The sequence below is a fragment of the Clupea harengus genome, chromosome 2 (assembly GCF_900700415.2).
Source record: "Clupea harengus chromosome 2, Ch_v2.0.2, whole genome shotgun sequence".
Taxonomy (NCBI): domain Eukaryota; kingdom Metazoa; phylum Chordata; class Actinopteri; order Clupeiformes; family Clupeidae; genus Clupea; species Clupea harengus.
Genome location: NC_045153.1, coordinates 30,608,239 through 30,627,629, shown reverse-complemented (window position 1 = coordinate 30,627,629; position 19,391 = coordinate 30,608,239). Strand labels below are relative to the sequence as shown.

At 44.5% G+C, this 19,391-nt stretch overlaps 3 protein-coding genes across 5 annotated transcripts; 1 reads left to right on the top strand and 2 right to left on the bottom strand.

The window, feature by feature from the left end:
* Positions 1-154: 154 nt before the first annotated feature.
* ofd1 (OFD1 centriole and centriolar satellite protein) lies at positions 155-11,859 on the bottom strand. Of its 2 annotated transcripts, none has more exons than XM_031578293.2 (22): positions 11,547-11,859; positions 10,251-10,445; positions 10,081-10,149; positions 9,939-9,969; positions 9,717-9,824; positions 9,460-9,596; positions 9,130-9,303; positions 8,620-8,726; positions 8,402-8,521; positions 7,585-7,658; positions 7,400-7,491; positions 6,491-6,680; positions 5,083-5,213; positions 4,788-4,899; positions 3,799-4,419; positions 3,356-3,506; positions 3,167-3,261; positions 1,940-2,038; positions 1,412-1,560; positions 926-1,234; positions 507-574; positions 155-357 (listed from the first exon to the last, which is right to left on the bottom strand). In XM_031578293.2, exons 1-22 carry the CDS (start codon positions 11,640-11,642, stop codon positions 312-314), a joined length of 3,174 nt encoding a protein of 1,057 aa, XP_031434153.2. In that variant the 5' UTR covers positions 11,643-11,859; the 3' UTR covers positions 155-311. The 2 variants fall into 2 exon arrangements, with proteins under 2 accessions (XP_031434153.2, XP_042558806.1); XM_042702872.1 differs by having other exon boundaries at positions 3,799-4,317.
* Positions 11,860-12,045: 186 nt separating this feature from the next.
* trappc2 (trafficking protein particle complex subunit 2) lies at positions 12,046-13,718 on the top strand. 2 transcript variants are annotated; one of them, XM_012825107.2, is made up of 5 exons: positions 12,046-12,129; positions 12,446-12,557; positions 12,650-12,794; positions 13,224-13,309; positions 13,394-13,718. In XM_012825107.2, exons 2-5 carry the CDS (start codon positions 12,465-12,467, stop codon positions 13,490-13,492), a joined length of 423 nt encoding a protein of 140 aa, XP_012680561.1. In that variant the 5' UTR covers positions 12,046-12,129; positions 12,446-12,464; the 3' UTR covers positions 13,493-13,718. The 2 variants fall into 2 exon arrangements, with proteins under 2 accessions (XP_012680561.1, XP_031416495.1); XM_031560635.2 differs by lacking the exon at positions 12,046-12,129 and adding an exon at positions 12,165-12,330.
* A 2,629-nt stretch (positions 13,719-16,347) lies between these two features.
* Positions 16,348-19,173, bottom strand: rab9a (RAB9A, member RAS oncogene family). The gene is made up of 4 exons (XM_012825106.3): positions 18,997-19,173; positions 17,932-18,070; positions 17,677-17,726; positions 16,348-17,568 (listed from the first exon to the last, which is right to left on the bottom strand). Exon 4 carries the CDS (start codon positions 17,533-17,535, stop codon positions 16,930-16,932), a length of 606 nt encoding a protein of 201 aa, XP_012680560.1. The 5' UTR covers positions 17,536-17,568; positions 17,677-17,726; positions 17,932-18,070; positions 18,997-19,173; the 3' UTR covers positions 16,348-16,929.
* Between the last annotated feature and the right edge of the window lie 218 nt (positions 19,174-19,391).

The following is a 19,391-nucleotide window of genomic DNA, read 5'->3' as shown; positions in this document are numbered from 1 at the left end:
TCTTCCATGTGTTCATGTTTTCCTTATGCCAGCTCTACACCCACCTTTCCCCCAACTCACAGCATATTAAAGGCCAGGCAGAAACATGCCATGACAATTGACAAAATTGAATAAAAATAAAAAACATAACACAGAAGGAACCACAACCACAAAAGAATGTTTTCATTTATCGATTTTATTCAGTTTGTATTAACAGAAACAAATTCACACTACATAAAATCTGAAAGCTGAACACAAATAAATAAATATAAAAAAAATATATTAAAAAAAAATTCATTTGTAAACTGCATCATGTGGACAATAGTTCTATTTCACCAGAAGTCTTCATCAGCCTCTTCGTGTGAAAAAGCAGCAACACTAAAAGGAAATGAACATATGAATAATATATGTTTAATCTGATTAATATGAGAACTTCCACTGTTCTTTTAGTCAGATGCACATCCAGGCATGGAGACAGACACACACACACACCCACACACTTTCCCAGGCACTTCAGGCTGTATTACCTGTTGTCTTTATCAGATGAAATGTCCAGCTCCAGGCTCCTCCGCTCGGCCTCCTCCCCCCTTGGGCTCTGAAAAATCCATTTCACACATTAAGGCAGACTGAGCAGACAGCTGCACCAGACACCCACAACAACACACTCGCTCGCTCGCTCGCTCGCTCTCTTCAGCTGAAGGGGAAGCACTTAGTAATGTGTCACTGTTCATGGAGAAATGTGAGATCAGGTGTGTGTGTGTGTGTGTGTGTGTGTGTGTGTGTGTGTGTGTGTGTGAGATCAGGTGTGTAGGTGTGTGTGTGTGTGTGTGTGTGTGTGTGTGTGATCAGGTGTGTGTGTGTGTGTGTGTGTGTGTGTGATCAGGTGTGTGTGTGTGTGTGTGTGTGTGTGTGTGTGTGTGTGTGTGTGTTGTGAGCTTGTGATCACCTGTTGGCGCTCAGTCTCTGGCCCCTGCATGACCATGGACATGTATCTCTGCAGTGGGTCGGCCGTGTCGGAGGCGGGGCCCCTCTCAGGCTCCAGCTGTTTGCTGGCCTCCACCTGCTCCCTCTGCTCTTCCTGGGAAAAGCCCTCCGCCTCCGCCTCCGCCTCCGCCTCCGCCTCCGCCTCCGCCTCCTGCCCCCGGCTCCACTCCTCGGTGCCTCCCCGCTCCCCCTCCTGCCCCCGGCTCCACTCCTCGGTGCCTCCCCGCTCCCCCTCCGCTTCTCGGCTCTCATATTGTGCCTCCTGCAGGAGCTGGTGATAGGGAGGAGACAGACATGTCAGTCAGTGCTGCTGTGTCTAGTAAGTAGAAGGGAAAAGCTATGGTTGTTTGCCCTCTGGCAGCAACCCCCCCTCCCCCCTACCACACACAGACACAGACACAGACACAGACACAGACACAGACACAGACACAGACACAGACACACACACCCGCTCCTGTTCCAGTCTCTCCAGCTCTCGCAGCTCTCTCTCCTGGGCCTCCCGCTGTTCCCTCTTCCTCTTCTCCTCTCGCCTCTTCCTCTCCAGCTCCCAGCGCAGCTCCTCCTCGTCCTCCTCCTCCTCCTCCGCCTGAGGTGCACCTATGAGTCCGACAGGTTGCCAACATTATAAACGTAGTAGCATACAGCACTTTGGGTGAGAGTGCGGTACAAGGGCATGATGTGGCAGTAGACATGACACAGACACACAGGGCTGGGGAGGTGGGATGGGCTGGGGGCACTCACTAGGCTGGGGAGGTGGGGTGGGCGGGGGGCACTCACTAGGCTGGGGAGGTGGGGTGGGCGGGGGGCACTCACTAGGCTGGGGAGGTGGGGTGGGCGGGGGAGGTGGGGTGGGTGGGGGAGGTGGGATGGGCTGGGGTGTTGGGATGGGCGGGGGAGGTGGGGTGGGCGGGGGGCACACACTAGGCTGGGGAGGTGGGGTGGGCGTGGGGAGGTGGGGTGGGCGGGGGGCACTCACTAGGCTGGCTGGGTAAAGGGGGAGCGGTGTGCCCCTCAGGGGCCTCCTCACTGACACGGATGCCCTCCTCTTGGAGAAGCTCTGGAATGTGACTGGGCTCTAGGGAGAGAAAGAGAGAGAGAGAGAGAGAGAGAGAGAGAGAGAGGGGGAGAGAGATAGACAGAAAGGAAGAAAGAGAGAAGAAAAAAAAGCACAAAGAAGCTCTTTCAGTGCAGCCTAGAATGCATGGCACCCGCACCGAATGCATAATAACCTCTGCTATTGTGGGCTTCTCAGTGGTCGGTGAAAGGACATTTTTATTGATCTGTTGCATGTTAATTAAAAACAGACGCCTTACAGAGTGCTGGGAAGCAACTCAAGGGCCTTTCATTTGAGAAGATCTTGGCAAACAGTTTGTAGGTGAGAATATACGCCAATAGATGTCTTCATCCTGCATCTGATTACTTAAAAAAAAAGTATCAAACACAATGCAAGACAGAAAGCTGAAACATGTGCTTACATATGATTTCCCTAATACGGAACACAAACTCTGTTGAAGAAGCCTTGTACACGACAATTAAATCACTCCAACAGTGCAGTGTGGACAGAAATGGACACTGGACAGCAGTGTGAAATGGACACTGGACAGCAGTGTGAAATGGACACTGGACAGCAGTGTGAAATGGACACTGGACAGCAGTGTGAAATGGACACTGGACAGCAGTGTTTTGGCCCAGATGCCCTAGTTGTTTACCAGCAGCAGGAGCAGAACAGAACAGGTGTTTTATAGCAAGAGCAGGATGCCAGCCAGACCACAGGAAGGCAATGGATCTCTAATCTGACACTAAAGAGACAGCACCTGATACCTGATGTCATACTAAAATTAGAACTGCCAACAGCCATTTCAAAAAAATGGCTATTAAAGTTCCAGACAAACAAAACAGAGGTTGGTGAGTGTTGTACACAAGCTCATTGTATGGGTTTCAGCATAATGGCACAGAAACACTGAGCAAGCGTGAATAGCAGCCCATCACAGTACACAGTTCCACCTGCACTCCACTGGGAACATGTGTGGTAACACCAGTCAGTCACAATGAGGACACAAGTGCAAGTGGATACAAATCTCTTCAGACCTCCAATGAACAACACAGCAGTCACCGGATTGGTTAAGCTTCTGACCAGAAGAAGTCTGTGGAGTCACCGGATTGGTTAAGCCTCTGGCCGGAAGAAGTCTGTGGGGGTCCCTACCTGGTGAGGGCTCAGTCAGGTCATCAATGTCTATTTTTTCAGGTTGTGGAGTAGACGACTCTGAACTTGGGTCATCTTGAGCAACTTCTGGGGGACTAACAGAAAGAATACAGTCACTAGGACATTGGTTCAACATTAAACAGGACACAGTGAGTGGCCTTTGGAGTGGCCTGGTGGACTCGAGGGTACCTGGAGTGCTGGTGGCTGGTGCTCTTCAGCTGGGGGCTGTTTGGGTCACTGAGCACTGGGCTGAAATCTCCGGACCGCCTGGCTGCCGCTGGGATCGGGGACAGCTGCCTCTCTGGGGACGTGCTGCCAGCTAAGGGCACCGGCAAAGCCTCTGTGTAAGTCCACACACCCCACAGGAGAAGACAGGTTATACACAGGCTCCAAACATACTGTATAGTCAACATTCAAGCAGCACAGATCAATGTCCTGCTTAGGAAGCTGACTGAACACCATATTGCGATAAAGTACAACCAATTTGACTTCACTGTAATGTCATGACTGTACTGTTACGCAAGGAATGCTTCCATCTCATGAATCTACACTGTAATGTAATGCATCCAACAGACTAGTGATTGCTCTGCTGTAGGGGTTATGAGAGGATGAACCTTGTTGTGCAGCAGTACCTTCTAGCACCTCTCGCCTTCTCTGCGTCTTAGCGATGGAGACGGGTGTGGAGGACAGGCGTCGAGGTGCGGGCGAGAGGCTCCGCTGCGGCGGGGTCACCTCTCCCGCTGGCGGGGCTCGTCCGTAGCGAACGGGCTGCAGGTCCGACTCTCTGAGCAGGGGGTGCGTGTCAGTTCTGGGGGCCTGCGGGTCGTGAGCGAAGGTCACCCGCTGGTGCACCATGGGCAGGGCCTTGGCGTGGTGTTGGAAGAGGAGGGCGGTGGGCTTGAGCCGCGTGGGGGACGGGGCTCTCTGGGGCAGGATGTGGGAGACGGCGGCGTGCAGCGCCCTCTGCTGGTAGCTCCGGTAGGCCTCCTCCAGCGTGTCCGCCTCCTTCTCCAGCTCGCGGATGCGGGCCTTGGCTCCGGCCACCAGCTCCAGGTCCGAGTCCGGGGAGGGGCTGCGGTTCTGGGGGTGCTGCCGCCCCCCCCTTGAGCCCCCTCCTGCATCAAACGCCTGCGCCCTCATCACCTCCCTGTCTACATACATGTCAGGGGGGACCACCAGGTCACTGCTCAGCTCCAGCACCGCACGGTCCACCAGGGATGGCTTGGGGTTACGGAGAACCTCATTCTCCAAGGCTGGACCAAACATGCACACATCAAACCATGCAAGGACAGAATGGAGGGGAGAGGGGGTAAGAGAGAGAGAGGGAGAGGGGGAAAGAGAGAGAGAGAGAGAGAGGGAGAGGGGGAAAGAGAGAGAGAGAGAGGCAGGGAAAAAGGGGTTGAGGACGCAGGAGGAGTTGATGGCCCACCACCAAAAGACCAATGTTTGCACAATTTCTTTGCAAACATCTTTTGAGGAAACACTACAACACCACTAGATATAATTAAAGATGGAATCTAATTACTACAAGGGGATGTGAAATCTGGATACTACAGACGATCTACAAGAGGACTCCCAACAAGAGGTCAGTGACGGCCAGCACGGCCCCAGGCATGGGTACCTAGCTGTGTTTGGCGGAGCTGCATCTTGACGTCCTCGGCGTGGGAGGCCATCCACTGGGACCTCTCCTCACACTCCAGCAGCTGGCTCTTCAGCTGGGCCACGCGCTCCACCTGCAGGAAACCCCAGCGCAGCTTAAGCACCCACTCACTCACTCTCTCCAGGGAGCCGCACATCCACAACAACACCAGAAACAAATCCACCAAGACCATTAACATCCACATGATCATCATCAGACAAGCACTTCATTCACGCGGTCACATCCGGTGTGGGCCTGGCTCTGGCCTCTCACTGACCTCCCGCTGCAGCTGAGTGTGCAGCACCTGCCTCTGGCTCTCGTGCTCCTCCTCCGCCCGCCTCTGGGCCACCTCCAGCCTCTTCAGCTCCGTCTGCAGGGCCAGCTGCTCCGCCGGCGGCTGGCTGAGAGCTGCACGGCACAACACACTGATTACAACATCCGCATCGGCAACCCGGTCCCTAGACCGTCCCCATCCCCGTCACCTGGGACTGGGAGCTGGAGCTGTTGACACACACTTGTGGTACACAATTGAGTAGAATGGGATGTGATGGTGTATGTATACACAATACAATGTAGGGGAATACAATGTCGATCTGCAGAAAAAGAGCTGTAGAAAGATATGCACTGCACAGGGAGACATTAACAACGGGAAAAATGCACAGCGACACGAGGAGATATCAAATATAAACAAGAAGAGGCCCCGGCTATTGTGCTGAATAATTCATAATTAGTGAGGTATGAGGTGCTGCGAGGGTTTTGTCATCTCAGGTTCAGTGGGTCCCAGAGCGCGCGCGCGCGCGCGAGAGAGAGAGAGAGAGAGAGAGAGAGAGAGAGAGAGAGAGAGAGAGAGAGAGAGAGAGAGAGAGAGAGAGAGAGAGAGAGGCAGAGGCAGAGGGAGATCATTGTGCTGGGTGCGCTGTGTCTTCTGCCTAATGAGCACGCTGCCAGTGTTGATGTGCCTACTGATCCCCTCCGGCTCTCTGTGGACAGGAAGAGCATTGTGCCCCTCTGAGGGGAGGGTGGCCTTGGCTCGGGGCCCTCGTCAGAGAAGGGGCCTCTGTGTTTCTCTCCTCAGCACCCCTCGGGCCCCTAGTCCCCCCCCCCCCCCCCTCCTCCTCCTGCTGCTTTCGCTCCCTTTCCCAGGACTAGTGTTGGGCTGCAAACACAGCCAAGAAGCCCGGCAAGGCTTGTGCATCCAAAAAGAACTTTTTTTTTCTCCTCCTTTTGTTTTCGTTTTTTTTTTAAATGGGGGATGGGAGGAGTTGTGCCCTGTCCCAGTTTGCCCCTTGTGGGGCAATATCTGTGCAAACGACTTTGAAAAGCTTCACATGGAGGCATGGAAAAACAACAAACAAACTGAAAAGCCTTAGCGAGACTCCAGCTGTGTCATTTTCGACTGGAAAGTTCCAGTAACATTGTAATGCACAAAAAAAAAAAAGAAAGAGTTGAGCTGCAAAGCCCAGCTTTAAGGAGATTTGACATTTTCACTTTCTTGTTCACCTCTAGTGCAGTAATCCTGAGTATATGTCTTATCACCACCCTTTCCTGCAAACTCTGGTTGACATTCTGATTCCTTTCAAAGAGACAGTGGCGGCGCGTCCTCACTCTGACAGCGTCTGTGCCGGAGCCACCTCTGACCCTCCGCCGGTCAGGTGGAGAGAGGACATGCTGTCGGCGCGTCTCACCTTGGCGGAGGTGTTGGTTGTCCTCCTGCGCCTCCTCCACCTGCTGCTTCAGCAGTCGCACCTCGGCCTGGAGCTCCACCCTCTCCCTCCTCTGGGCGGTGTAGTCACTCATGCTCTCCAGCCTCTCCCTCAGGAGCTCGTTCTGTTGGCTCAGCAGAGAGTTCTGGGACCGTGCTGTGTCGAACTCCATCTGCCAGAAAAAGAGTGGTACGTGGCCTCAGCATAGAATGGTAAGTCACATAGCACAAAAAAGGGAGCCAGAAACCCCTAATTATTTGATTTTTGAAAACAAAAATGACTTTCCCCCCCTGCCTCTCTCTCAGTGAACTACTTTTTGACTGACATCCTAAATCCCCAAAGCCTAGTTCTGAACTTCTCTTGGCTTCTGAATGATTCAAAACTAGGAAACTCACTTCACTTCTGCATCTCACTAGTTTGGGGAAGCCTTTGGGAAGGTGTCCACATTAAGATATACTAAGGAGCACATATCAGTGTATATGTATATAGGAGTATACCCTCGTGCAATAAGGCTTCTCAACAGCTCACCCAAAACCACCCCACCTCCCCCCCGAACCGGCCCGGCCCGGCCCGCCCTCATAGACTGCACTCTTAACACTCCACCCTGCAACTATTGATGCACCTCAATGTATATATTTCTTTTTTTAATTTACTCAGGGATATTTATTTATCTATTCATTGATTGTTATTTATTATTATTTAGCTGTGGCAGTTAATGTCCACAGCAATTTCAATTTTTAGCTGTCTGTTGCTGCCTCTACTGTCTCGTTGTTTTTGTGACAATGACAAATAAAGTACTTTGAACTTGAATATCAGGAAAAAAATACATACATACTATATTTACATGCTATAACCAAATGAACCAAATGCAATTCATAGGGGTTAAACTACCTGTAGTCGTTTCACCTCGGAGAGAGCTTGGCTGTGCTCTTGTAATTTAGCTTTAACCACAGACGCCTCCTTCTGAATGTGTGCAGTCTCCTCTGTAAGAACCCACACACATACACAAATGCAAAAATCATCATTAAAAAAAACTTGACTGACACACGAATATGCTACTAACGTCATGTGCTAACCTTTATTTCTTTTCTCATTTGAAGACAGCTGCTCAGTCCTTTTAACATAGTCTGTCTTCAGTTCCTGTTGGTATCTAGAGAGAGAGAAAAAAAGAAACACTTAGAAGTAAACTTAACACAGCACAATAGAAAGCCATGATACCGTAAGACTGCACTTGTTAACACTATATGTGGTGACTCCCTAAATGTCTCATAAGAAGTGAATTGCGTGCTCCAGCCAACTCATGGCAGTCATATGCTCTGTATTAATGTCAGGGTGCACTGTGGGACAAAAGAGCCAGGCTGGCCCAAAAACGCCCTGCATGTGTGTGCAGGCAGCACTATGGCTGGCCTCAGCTGCTGGCCGTCCGCTCTCTGTGTGTCTAGGCCTCCAGCCTGTTAACCTAATGCTCACTGACAGCTGCCCACACTTGCCAGATTTACGACCTATAAATAAATCCAGAGTGGCTGTAGAGGTGGGGAGGGGACAAACCTGTTACAATGGCATAATCACTACATTAATCACCACTGTGTACACCACCAGGGACAACAGCAGAGCTTACAACCCCCTTTTAAAGACAACAGAGTGAAAACAGAACAGTGCTCACGCAATACCAACTCAATGATCAATTAATCACAGGGCAAAGCAGTAATAATACGTTACAGTTAAACACAAAAGGGAAAGACTACCGATATGGATGGCTTTGAATAAGGCCAACCTAGAAGACGTCATCTACACAACAGTGACACCTACTGGTTCAATACAGAGCTTGCATTAATGAAGTAATGGGTCTGCAAAAGACAAGGTTGATGTCATTGGAAGTGAGCTTTTGCCCACCTGGCAAGTTCATTCTGCAACTTTTGGTCATAGGTGTCCTCCATGGTTTTTACGGCCAGTTCTCTTCTCTTCAGCAGGTCTTCAGTGACTTTAGTCTTCTCCTCCTGTAGCTTACAAGTTCTAGTTGAGAAAGGAGCACATGAGAGATGCCACCCGTGAAGTGATGCACACACTGTGAGAGCGGCTCAGACTGATGAGGAGAGAAGGCATGGACCTACTTTTCAAACGCTTCAGTTCTTTGCCTTAACTCAGCTTCTCTGTTCCGCACCACTTCAATCTCCTTCAGCACAGCCTGCCTCTGCATGTAGATGTCCTTTTCTTCGATCTGGAATTGGGAATCACACCGTCAATCAGCATGACATTTCCCCCACAACTTTTGCAATATTTGTAATAAAACATCTTTTTCACATTAAGAGTTTGGGTAGCCTGATGTCAAGCACTTTTGCAACTTTAAATTGTTCACCACCTCATTTCTAGATTTAAAGTTAAGTGCCGTGCTTTCCCATTGATGATGATTAGCAGTTGAACAGCCCAATCAGTGATACGTTTTATGTTTATTTGATGTCTATTTTTATGTGGATTCACTGTGCATGTCATTTCTTTGTGCACGTAATGTATTTGCTGTTAAGCACTTTGAGCTGCATTCTTTTGCATGAAAGGTGCTATATAAATAAAGTGTATTATTATATCAATATTATTATAAGTATAGTCTATCAGCAAGACCATACCTGTTGTTGCTTCTGCAGTCTCTCTATGGCATTCTTCTCTCTATGAATCAGGCCCTCGGATTTCATCTCGTAAGTTCTCTCAATATCTCTCCTGAAATCCGAAATCTCTTTCTGTGCCTTTTCCTTCTCTTCCATCTTCACTTTGACTATTTCCGCATCCTTGTAGTGTTGAAGCTAGCAAAAGGGTATTAAAAGTTTACATATCTGGGTTATGAAAGGAAAAATAATAATGCATTTCCCAACATCTACATCACACAAGTGAACAATAGTTGAAAGACTGAAGTAACATGGTGCTCTATGAGTAAATAATGGTGCTGTGGTTTTGTATACCTTCGTATTGATCTCAGCCTGTGCTTGTTCCTCAATCTCTTTTCTATATTCGGCAAGTCTAGCCTCAAATGTGTGCCACCTGTTACCTTGGGAACGGAGGACTTCATACTCTTCATCAATCATCTGCATCTTTTCCACTGCAAGCATATCAAAGAGGCAGTGAATTAGATTTCTGTCAATTTAAATATAATTCTGTAGATTTAAATAAATGTGGCCTGTATTATGGAGGAAAATGAACTAGCACTATAAGAGCCTACCAAGAGATTCTCTAAATGCTTCAGAGTCCGTGGTTTGTGTGTTGGCATCACTGAAATCCCTGTGCATATGGTGATCAATTAACTCAGTCAGAAGGTTCATCAAAAAGCCTGTGGAAAACACAGTGCTTACTACCACAGGAAACAAGATACAGAATATACTAAACATAGTTTAGGAGGGGGGATTATAAGGTATTATGAAGAAATATATAAAGTAGACTGTACCTTTCTGACTCTCTCTCTGAATGTCTGATGTCTGTAAGTAGAGCAAACACACAGACAACCATCATGTTACTAACAGAACAAGATCTAGACATTTTTTGGTAAGATTGCAATGCTGTTATGGATTTCATTATGCCGTTCATACCAAGGACTTATACAGAGATGAGCGCGGACTGATTTTCACGAGTTGAAGAATGTCTCTGGTTGAAAAACACTGAAAATGAAGAATGTTGAAAAGAAAGAGGGTGAAGAGTCATCAAAGGAGGTACAAAAACAACAGAGGGGATATGATGCCAATCATGCAACAGCTCTCACCTTTTCTGTGCTCATGCCAGATTCAGGATAAAATACAGACAGGGTATATTCATAGCCGGAGCTCCTTAAATGTTCAATCACCAAGCTGTTGGAGGCGATCTCTATGACAGAAGCTGTTTTTACAGGGACTGATTTGGACAGGCTCTCTCTCTCTGGGTGTTTTAACTCCTGAATGAGCTGGTTTCGAAGCTGGGTCTAGAAAGGTGAACAAAAAAAAAAAAGACACGGTTGTCATTTTTGCAGATGTTACAAAGCCATTGGACTTTCATCTTTACAGTTAAAAACAACACGGATTAAGGTGTACATTAGTAACGGTAATAAATCGAAATAGAATAAATAACCCTGTATACAAAACTGAAAAAGGGGAGGTTTAATTGGGATTTCAATGACTTCAAATGACAGTGGTAAGCTATTCCTCAACTGTATCAAAACAGAAAAGTCTCCTTTAAATGATACTGCAGGTGATGATATGAAGGATATTATTCAAAACCAGAGGGATTTAATTCACGAATGGCAAAATAATGAAATAATGTGAATAATATGATGGCTGTTGCCAAGCAGCTTTTGTTGCCTTTAAGTCAGCAATGTAACATAATAATTACTAATAGTAATGGGTTCTGACAGACAAGGAGAAGCAATTGCACTAGTGCCTACAATTATTAAAGTGGCAGGACTTCTTTCGGCAGAAATCAATATGCCATCAAACACCGTCAGGGCAAAGTTGGGCCCTGAAAGACATATAATTCTTATGATAAGCTCTTAAGAACAGTTCTAATACAAGGGAAAATGACCATGTATCTCTATCTCTGCAAGCCATAGTCATTTAAACATGGGTATGTTTTTAAATACTCTGGTTAGTTTGCACTGTCACTGCATGTTCAGAGAAAGCAAGATGACTGTTAGACATTTGACTGTCAGGCACATAATACAAGGGCCAATAAAGCGTAATACATCTTTAAAGACTTGGGTAAAACGACCATGAGGTTCATGAGAGTAGCCTACATCAAAGATCACTGTGGCGTGCTCATCATGATTGGGGGATACAGGTGGTATTGCGAACGTTTAGTCATCAATGGACTGGACAGGGATATTAGAACTTAAGTCAGCTATTTAAGCAATGGAAAATTAAGTGACTCGCGTCAGGGTAGGCAGAAGTCGCGTGGTTGCACTGATAGATTGTGTTGAAAACTTCTTTGACTGTGGAAGTAACAAATTAAGTTGGAATGTCAGTTGAAAATGAGAATTACTGAGCTCTTTGATTCTTTGTTTCTGCAAACTGCTGTAAACAAAACATACCTTCAAAGTGTCGAGAACTCCTCGCTTTTTGAATGTCTGATAAAGCTTCTTCCTCATCTCATCTGGAGACAGGGACTCCTCTTTACGTCCCGACATCCTGATGAAACTTGTAAATACTGTTGCAATGGTCACCTCTCTTCGCAAACAACCTGGTTAGCAAGTGTTTATGAATGTTTGCAACAAAATGCGTGAGACAAAATAAGAAAGCATAAAAGGGGACCGTTATTTTACCCCTTAGAAACCAAAGAGGCTTCAATTGTTTACAAGCTCAAGCGACAAGGAGGAGCGAGTAACGAACTTCCCATCCAATTCAAATGAGTGCTCTGTCTCGCTTCCTGGTTCATATGTATGACGTATCCTTAATGGTGTTTAAAAAATAATAAAAATGAATCTATACATTTCCAGAAATTGTAATGTAATTATAATATGCTAATATGGCAAACACTTCATTATTTTGATAATTTATTTTATAGCAAATGTTTTTTACACCCCTACAAGGGCTCTGACGTCATCTTCATGCGACAGATTATACGTTCAGACAAGGGTTTGCCTGGCATCGTCAAGTGATTCCCGTTGATTGCAGGTAAAATATGATTACAACTGTGTGTGTGTGTTTTACACAAAACCAGTAAATGTATTGGTGTATCTGTGTCATGTAATGAATTGCCTTGTAGATCCGAAAGGGTTGTTCGACTGGTAGTAAACATTAGCACCTCCAGGGCTAGCTATATTTACGTTATTTGAAATAGCAGTGTATATATCTCTCAAACAGTTTGTAGCTATGGTAAGTGTTGATGAATTAACGCATTGCCAGCACACCTCTTTATATTCGGCACTGTTTTGAAGCTAACAACACACGATAACATTACGGCTAACATCAAATCGATTTGCTCCTACAGTTTTGAAAGAAAAGAAAAGATGTCGGGAAGTTTTTATTTTGTTATGGTTGGGCATCATGATAATCCCGTCTTTGAGATGGAGTTTCTACCTCCTGGTAAATCGGAGTCAAAGGTTTGTTGGGTGTTTGGTTGATTTCATTATGAATTACTGTGTTGGTTATTTACGCATCATGTGGTAACCCATTTTGTTTTTACATTTTGTAGGATGACCACCGTCATCTGAACCAGTTCATCGCTCATGCAGCGCTTGATCTGGTAGACGAAAATATGTGGCTTTCAAATAATATGTACTTGAAAACTGTGGATAAATTCAACGAATGGTTTGTGTCTGCCTTCGTCACTGCTGGTCATATCCTTTACTTATCTACGTCATACACTATTTAGTGTTTTCTTCTTAAGAGTTATCTGATCTACATGTATCAAAAGGAAAGGGTTTGAGACGCTTGTCATTATGCTTCCACTGAAAATTGGTTTGGTTTGACCTTACCCACATCTAAAGAAATCAATTCAACAACATTCTTAATTCACTCTCATTCATGCACTATGAAATAGGTTACTTAGGAACACAGCAGGTTGACAAGGATGTAGGCATATATGAAATGTGGCTATCTTGCCTTTCGTGTTGGTTTGTGTAAATTAAAAAATGACTAGAAACATCCATGCAATTGACTATTGAGAAAATGTGTTAAAGCTCATTCAGTATCTTGTAGCAACTTGATTGGTATTTCGTGAACTCGATTACTATGCCACATTGTATGCCTTAACTCACCTTGTCTACATATGAGATTTATCATGCTTCATGACGTGCGGCAAGAGGATGGAATTAAAAACTTCTTCAATGATGTTTATGACCTATACATCAAGGTAGGTTATTTGTTTATTTAGAGGTTAAAGAAATGCTCACAGCATAAGTCAATGTTGATTAATCTCCATTTGTTTTATTTTTAGTTTGCAATGAATCCATTTTATGAAGTAAATGCACCAGTACGCTCCACGGCCTTTGACAGAAAAGTGCAGTTTCTTGGCAAGAAGCACCTTCTCAGCTGATTTCAAGGACTGGAATTTTATATTCAGGTTATCGTTTCTGGGTGGTTGTGAAACTATAGGACCAGTTCCCTACTGTACGCAGTTGGCTCTCTTTTGTGTGTAATTTTTTACGTCTCACTGTTGTCTGTCTGCAGTAATATAAATTATGATTTCTGGATATTTCTTATGTAATTATTTTCCTGTTAATACTTCAGTCATAAATCAGTAAAACATTTATTATTAATCATGCAGTGTCTCTTGTGTGGAATGTTATCAGTCATCAGTATCAGGGCGTATGCAGGGGCTGGAGGTCATGTAGGTGGTATAATGGACCGTAAATGAAGGTGCCTTGCCCAACACCACCACCAAAGATTTTAAAACGCAACAAAAAGATGCAATAATTACTTCTTCCCTTCTGCATGTTTGCCATCAATATAAGATCCTACATTGATGTTCTCTTTATGTTTCTTTGAGTGAATAAGTTCAATTTGTGAAAAGAAATACAAACAAGGGAAATCCATTACTTCCCTCACCCTCAGCTGTTCTGTATTTGACCTGATTCCAGCCTTTAATCATTTAGTATACCACATCCCCATCACCTATTGTATTATACCACTCCCTCTCTTTTTATCATTGTTTTAAACCATGTGGCATTGTGAAGCTTAGTCCTTTGTGTTGGTCATTCCTCACCTAAGAAATCCTTGGAGTTTGTCCTCCTCATAGTACCCTCCCTGTCTATGTCTTTATTATGTCACTGTTTTATAAATATAATTAGACAAAAAGGCTCCCCTGACAGATGCACTTGCATGTCCAGAGGATACTGCATTATTTTATCAATGCCCTCATGTTAGAACAGCTCCGGTTTCCCATAGCTTAATTATTTGTACTTGTATTTGGCTATAACATTGAATTCAGATATTTGTAGGTTTGGTACCTATACATAAATAAGGGTGAATTGTTTTAGCGATCTGTTTAGGAAATCGTACCAAAGTCCTAACTAGCCACATTTCAAAGGTCCACACTTTCCATTATATGGTGGATATGAAAAAAATGAGAGCACTTCCCCTCATTCCGTATGCATTTGCATAGCTGCATCGTTCCCATAGTTCACCACCTGGTGCCATTTCTCACAAAGCTACCTGACTATTTAGAGCCCAACCATGTGAGCATTGCTTCCTCATACACAGGTGTTCATTGGCTGCCATCAGCTGTCCCTGTGCTTACTTCTTTGTTCGCTTTTCACAAGCCATGTTTATTACAGCATGTTATTGCCAGATGGTTGGCTTGAAAAGAACAATCTTGAAGTGTCAAAATTCAACTCGATGCTCTCGAAGCAACATGTAGGTTTTTGTTTTTTAAATGTATTTATTTCTCACTAACTTTTTTTTTATAACATCCCCAAATTCATTTTACATTTTCAAATTCACAAACTAGCTAGCATGTATCAGTGCCAACTGTGAAGTTGTTGCCGTTTGCAAGGCAAGTCTGTTGGCTATTATCTTGCATGTTCTGTCATTTTAGTTAGACTCAGTAACGCCTCTTTCACAAACAGAAATGTTTTAATTTACTACGGAGGCTGAAGACTTCTCACTTTCCAAGTGTGTTTGAGAAGCTACAGAGGCTGAATACTTCTCACTTTCCAAGTGTGTTTGAGAAGCTACGGAGGCTGAATACTTCTCCCTTTCCAAGTGTGTTTGAGAAGCTACGGAGGCTGAATACTTCTCCCTTTCCAAGTGTGTTTGAGAAGGCTGTCAGGTGCCATAAAAACACGAAAGGCCCTCTTTAGTGCCAGTGTTATGGGGGAAACATGGCAGATTAAGTGGATGAAGACCCATTCCTTATGTAGATACGAAGGGTTCATTCAAAGCGAAAGAAAACACAACAATTTGTAGGTACAGTTGATTATACTCGAATTATACTAAGTATGAATACAATAAAACATTTCTGCTAATGCATCACCCTAAGTCCTACATACTGTACCTTTAAGACAGGTACCTCTCCTTTTTTCTATTGGTGTACAAATGTGTTACCACTGATCATGACATTTCCATGTGTTCCTTACCAATATAATATAATTTTAGAGATTGTTGTGGACTTTGCAGACTTGAGCCTTACTTACTTTTAAAGGGAATATTCATTTACAATAACATGAAGCCTGAAATGGTTCAATCTTTACTATAGGACAGTAGTGTGTGTGTTCTGCTGTAAGGGACACTCTTTACTATAGGACAGTAGTGTGTGTTCTGCTGTAAGGGACAATCTTTACTATAGGACAGTAGTGTGTGTGTTCTGCTGTAAGGGACACTCTTTACTATAGGACAGTAGTGTGTGTTCTGCTGTAAGGGACACTCTTTACTATAGGACAGTAGTGTGTGTTCTGCTGTAAGGGACACTCTTTACTATAGGACAGTAGTGTGTGTTCTGCTGTAGGGGACAATCTTTACTATAGGACAGTAGTGTGTGTTCTGCTGTAAGGGACAATCTTCACTATAGGACAGTAGTGTGTGTGTTCTGCTGTAAGGGACACTCTTTACTATAGGACAGTAGTGTGTGTTCTGCTGTAAGGGACAATCTTCACTATAGGACAGTAGTGTGTGTGGGTGTTCTGCTGTAAGGGACACTCTTTACTATAGGACAGTAGTGTGTGTGTGCTCTGCTGTAAGGGACACTCCTGTTCTGTCAACTGCAATGTGGGATATTGAAGGGTGTGGTGCTGAAGAAGCACACTCGTGTGCCTTCATGAATGAAGAGAGCAATGCCAGTTTTATTTTAATGAACCATCCCCTGCGACCGAAATCAGCCCACTGTTCATGGCTTGGCACTGGAACCAGGGAATTGGCTAAAACATATAATCAATAAATAAATCAACAAGAGAATTTTTTGGTCATAGTTACTTTAATCTCTCTGCGTCTATAAGGACAGTAGTTTTCTAGAAAGTGATCTACCCTAATACCTTGCAATCCTATGCTTTTACAAACTGAATGTTATAAATATTTCTGTAATACATTTTGGCACTTCTTTATCCCATACCATAAGTTTACATTTCAACTACAGTGTAAAAATACCATCACCAAAACAAGATTTTTTTTTTTTAGTTAGAGGAATTGATTATTTATTAAAATATATGTATTGCAATCTCTCACTGTTATAATATTAGAATATAGTGCTTTATTTATCATAATAATACACCAAATGCTGATCAGCAATTTCTTTCAAGCTCTGAATTAAACATTTTACACTGATCTGTGGTCTACCCTTCATATTAGCATTGACCAATTGATCATAGGCTCCAGCCCAAAAGTTGTAAGTAAAGTTCAATGGAATGTCACCAAGTGAAACCATTAAGTGCTTATTAGTGTGTCTCTCGGTTTGGAATAAGCATTGATATTATGTGTGAGTGGGGGGAGGGGTCCTTGGGATTTCATCAGTTCTTTTGTCATATATTAGTTCTCACACAATTAACAACAGGAAGCGCCAGAGCGGGGTTTCCTGTGCAGGTTGACAGTGTCCGTTGGTATGAGATGTTCTCCTCGCTCCTCCATGGCCAATACACGTCTGACAGCCTCCTCAAAGGCTGAAGCCACATTGGTGGAGTCTTTGGCACTGGTCTCATAGTATGAGTAGTTGCCATTTTCTAGGCACCACTGCTTTGCCTCCTCGCTGGATACTTGCCGCTCCGTTACATCCACCTTGTTCCCCAGCACCACAAACGGGAAACTCTCGGGCTCCTTAACGTCTGCGTAGTAGATAAACTCTTTCTTCCAGTTGCCCAGGTTGTGGAAGCTCTGGCTGTCATCCACACTGAAGGTGAGCAGGCAGCAGTCAGAGCCCCGGTAGAATGGAGTCCTGAGGCTGCGAAAGCGCTCCTGGCCTGCTGTGTCCCAGATCTGCATAGTGACCATGTGGCCATCCACCTCCAGGTCCTTGTTGAGGAATTCCACACCAATGGTGTGGAAAAGGTGAGTGTCAAATTTATTGGTCACATAACGGTTCATCAGGGAGGACTTCCCCACGCCACCATCCCCTAGCAGAATGACTTTCAGCAGGGACGACTTGGATGCCATGGCTCAAGATCTGGGGTCTTCTGTGTGTACAGTCTGAAAACAGGATGATGAATGGACTTGATACCTTTACAGTGGTTAGATAGGGTTGTTTTGTTTGTTTTACCTATACACAATTGAGTTTATAAAAGAGTAAACACTCACCTCGGACATGTGATAATTGAATCTTGAAGTTTTCAAGAGAGTCCGGCAATCTGCAGCAACAACATTTATATTTAAAATTCCCTTTAAATAATTGAACCAAGATACATACCACCCCAAAACCTACAGGACTGTTTCAGCGGTAAATTATTACATTTGTAGTACATTGTATCAATCTTAACTTGATGAAAATAAATATGCGTTGAATGATCAGTTCAAAACTTGTGTATGGCCTGGCCCTGGCAGGATGAAGCTCACCGATGCGTTGACAACTTTCGCTACCTCGACCTCTCAGCTGGGCAGGATCATGTGCTACACTTCGAGGTCACATGAATAGGCGGTTAGCGTCGGTCATTTTAACAAGGGACAACATGTAAGCCAACCAAAGTTTGACCACCTGTAACAAAACCGCAGATATAATCCCATGAACTGAATTCACTTGTAAATAACACAGAATGTAATGTAATTCGTCCATTTAGCATGTCACCATGAAATTGTCAAGTGCTTCCACGACTTCCCCTTATTCATACATTATGGCTAGGTTGCTAATGGACGTGACGTAGAGCTTACTTAGCCAGCTAATGTTAACTAGCTAATTGACTGAACATGTGTAAAGCTTATTGCTTTTCATGACCTAGGCTGTCTTTGCACACGCATAGGTCACGTATTGCAGGCTTCATTCATATAGATATCCGGGCTCTCTGAACAGATACGTTAGGTACACAACAACACATCGTGGTTGGATAGCTACTAGCGCTGACGGGCTGAGTCGACAGTAAAACCAAATCGTGAAACGTCAACACAGCTTTCGTCTGTAACGTTTGTCTATTGTATATATTGCCTATATGTATCTACACATAAGCTACGTCACCATTCAGACTTGAACTCTTTTTAATGTCTCAGAGCGGTTGGCGAAACATAAGCGAACTAGACTACACGGAAGTCATCAACAAACAAACATTAGTTTGTTAGCAGTGCAAGGGTATGTAAGACGTCAATGGCTAACGTTAAACATTTCACACATGACAGCAAGAGGCCGAAAGTACACATGACGATGCAACCCCTTTGCAAAAATCAGTAGATCGTTTTATTAGCTCGCGAGCAACCACATAACGTTATATTTTATACATACATATATAAACAAGTTGTTTGAAAGTTAGCTAGAAAGATACATATCTGACATGGAAGCAAGTTAGCTTGTCAGCTAAGCGTAAGTAGCTAACTAATGTTACCCTCTTATTATAGCAAGGTTGCCATCAGAGCTACGACTTCAGAACTACAATGAATTGCAAATTTCAAAGATATTCGTAAGAGTGTACTTACTGTTTAAAGAGACGTGCCCACATCTGACTAATCAGATTCTGCCCTTCCCAGTGTTCAATGATTATTCTTCCTACGGTGTTGCGGCATCCAGTGATATGGCGGTGCCCGGTTAGGCCACTTTGCCTCCGACTAGTCTCATGTGACCCAGCATCCACTCCGGTCACACCTTGCGGTAATATGATGCATGCCACCCAGAAAAAAGAACCGGTAAGTACCTAACTACCCAGTTCACCAAACTGGAAGAAATGCAGTAGCTGTGTTTTTTGCGCACTCATGTAAAACAAGCAAAAAACCCAAATGTTAAAGTTAGGCTTAAGCTATTATTTATGGCTAGGCCAGCTGTCTACTAAATGGCCAATAAGTAGGTGGTATAATACACATCCAAGATAAGACAA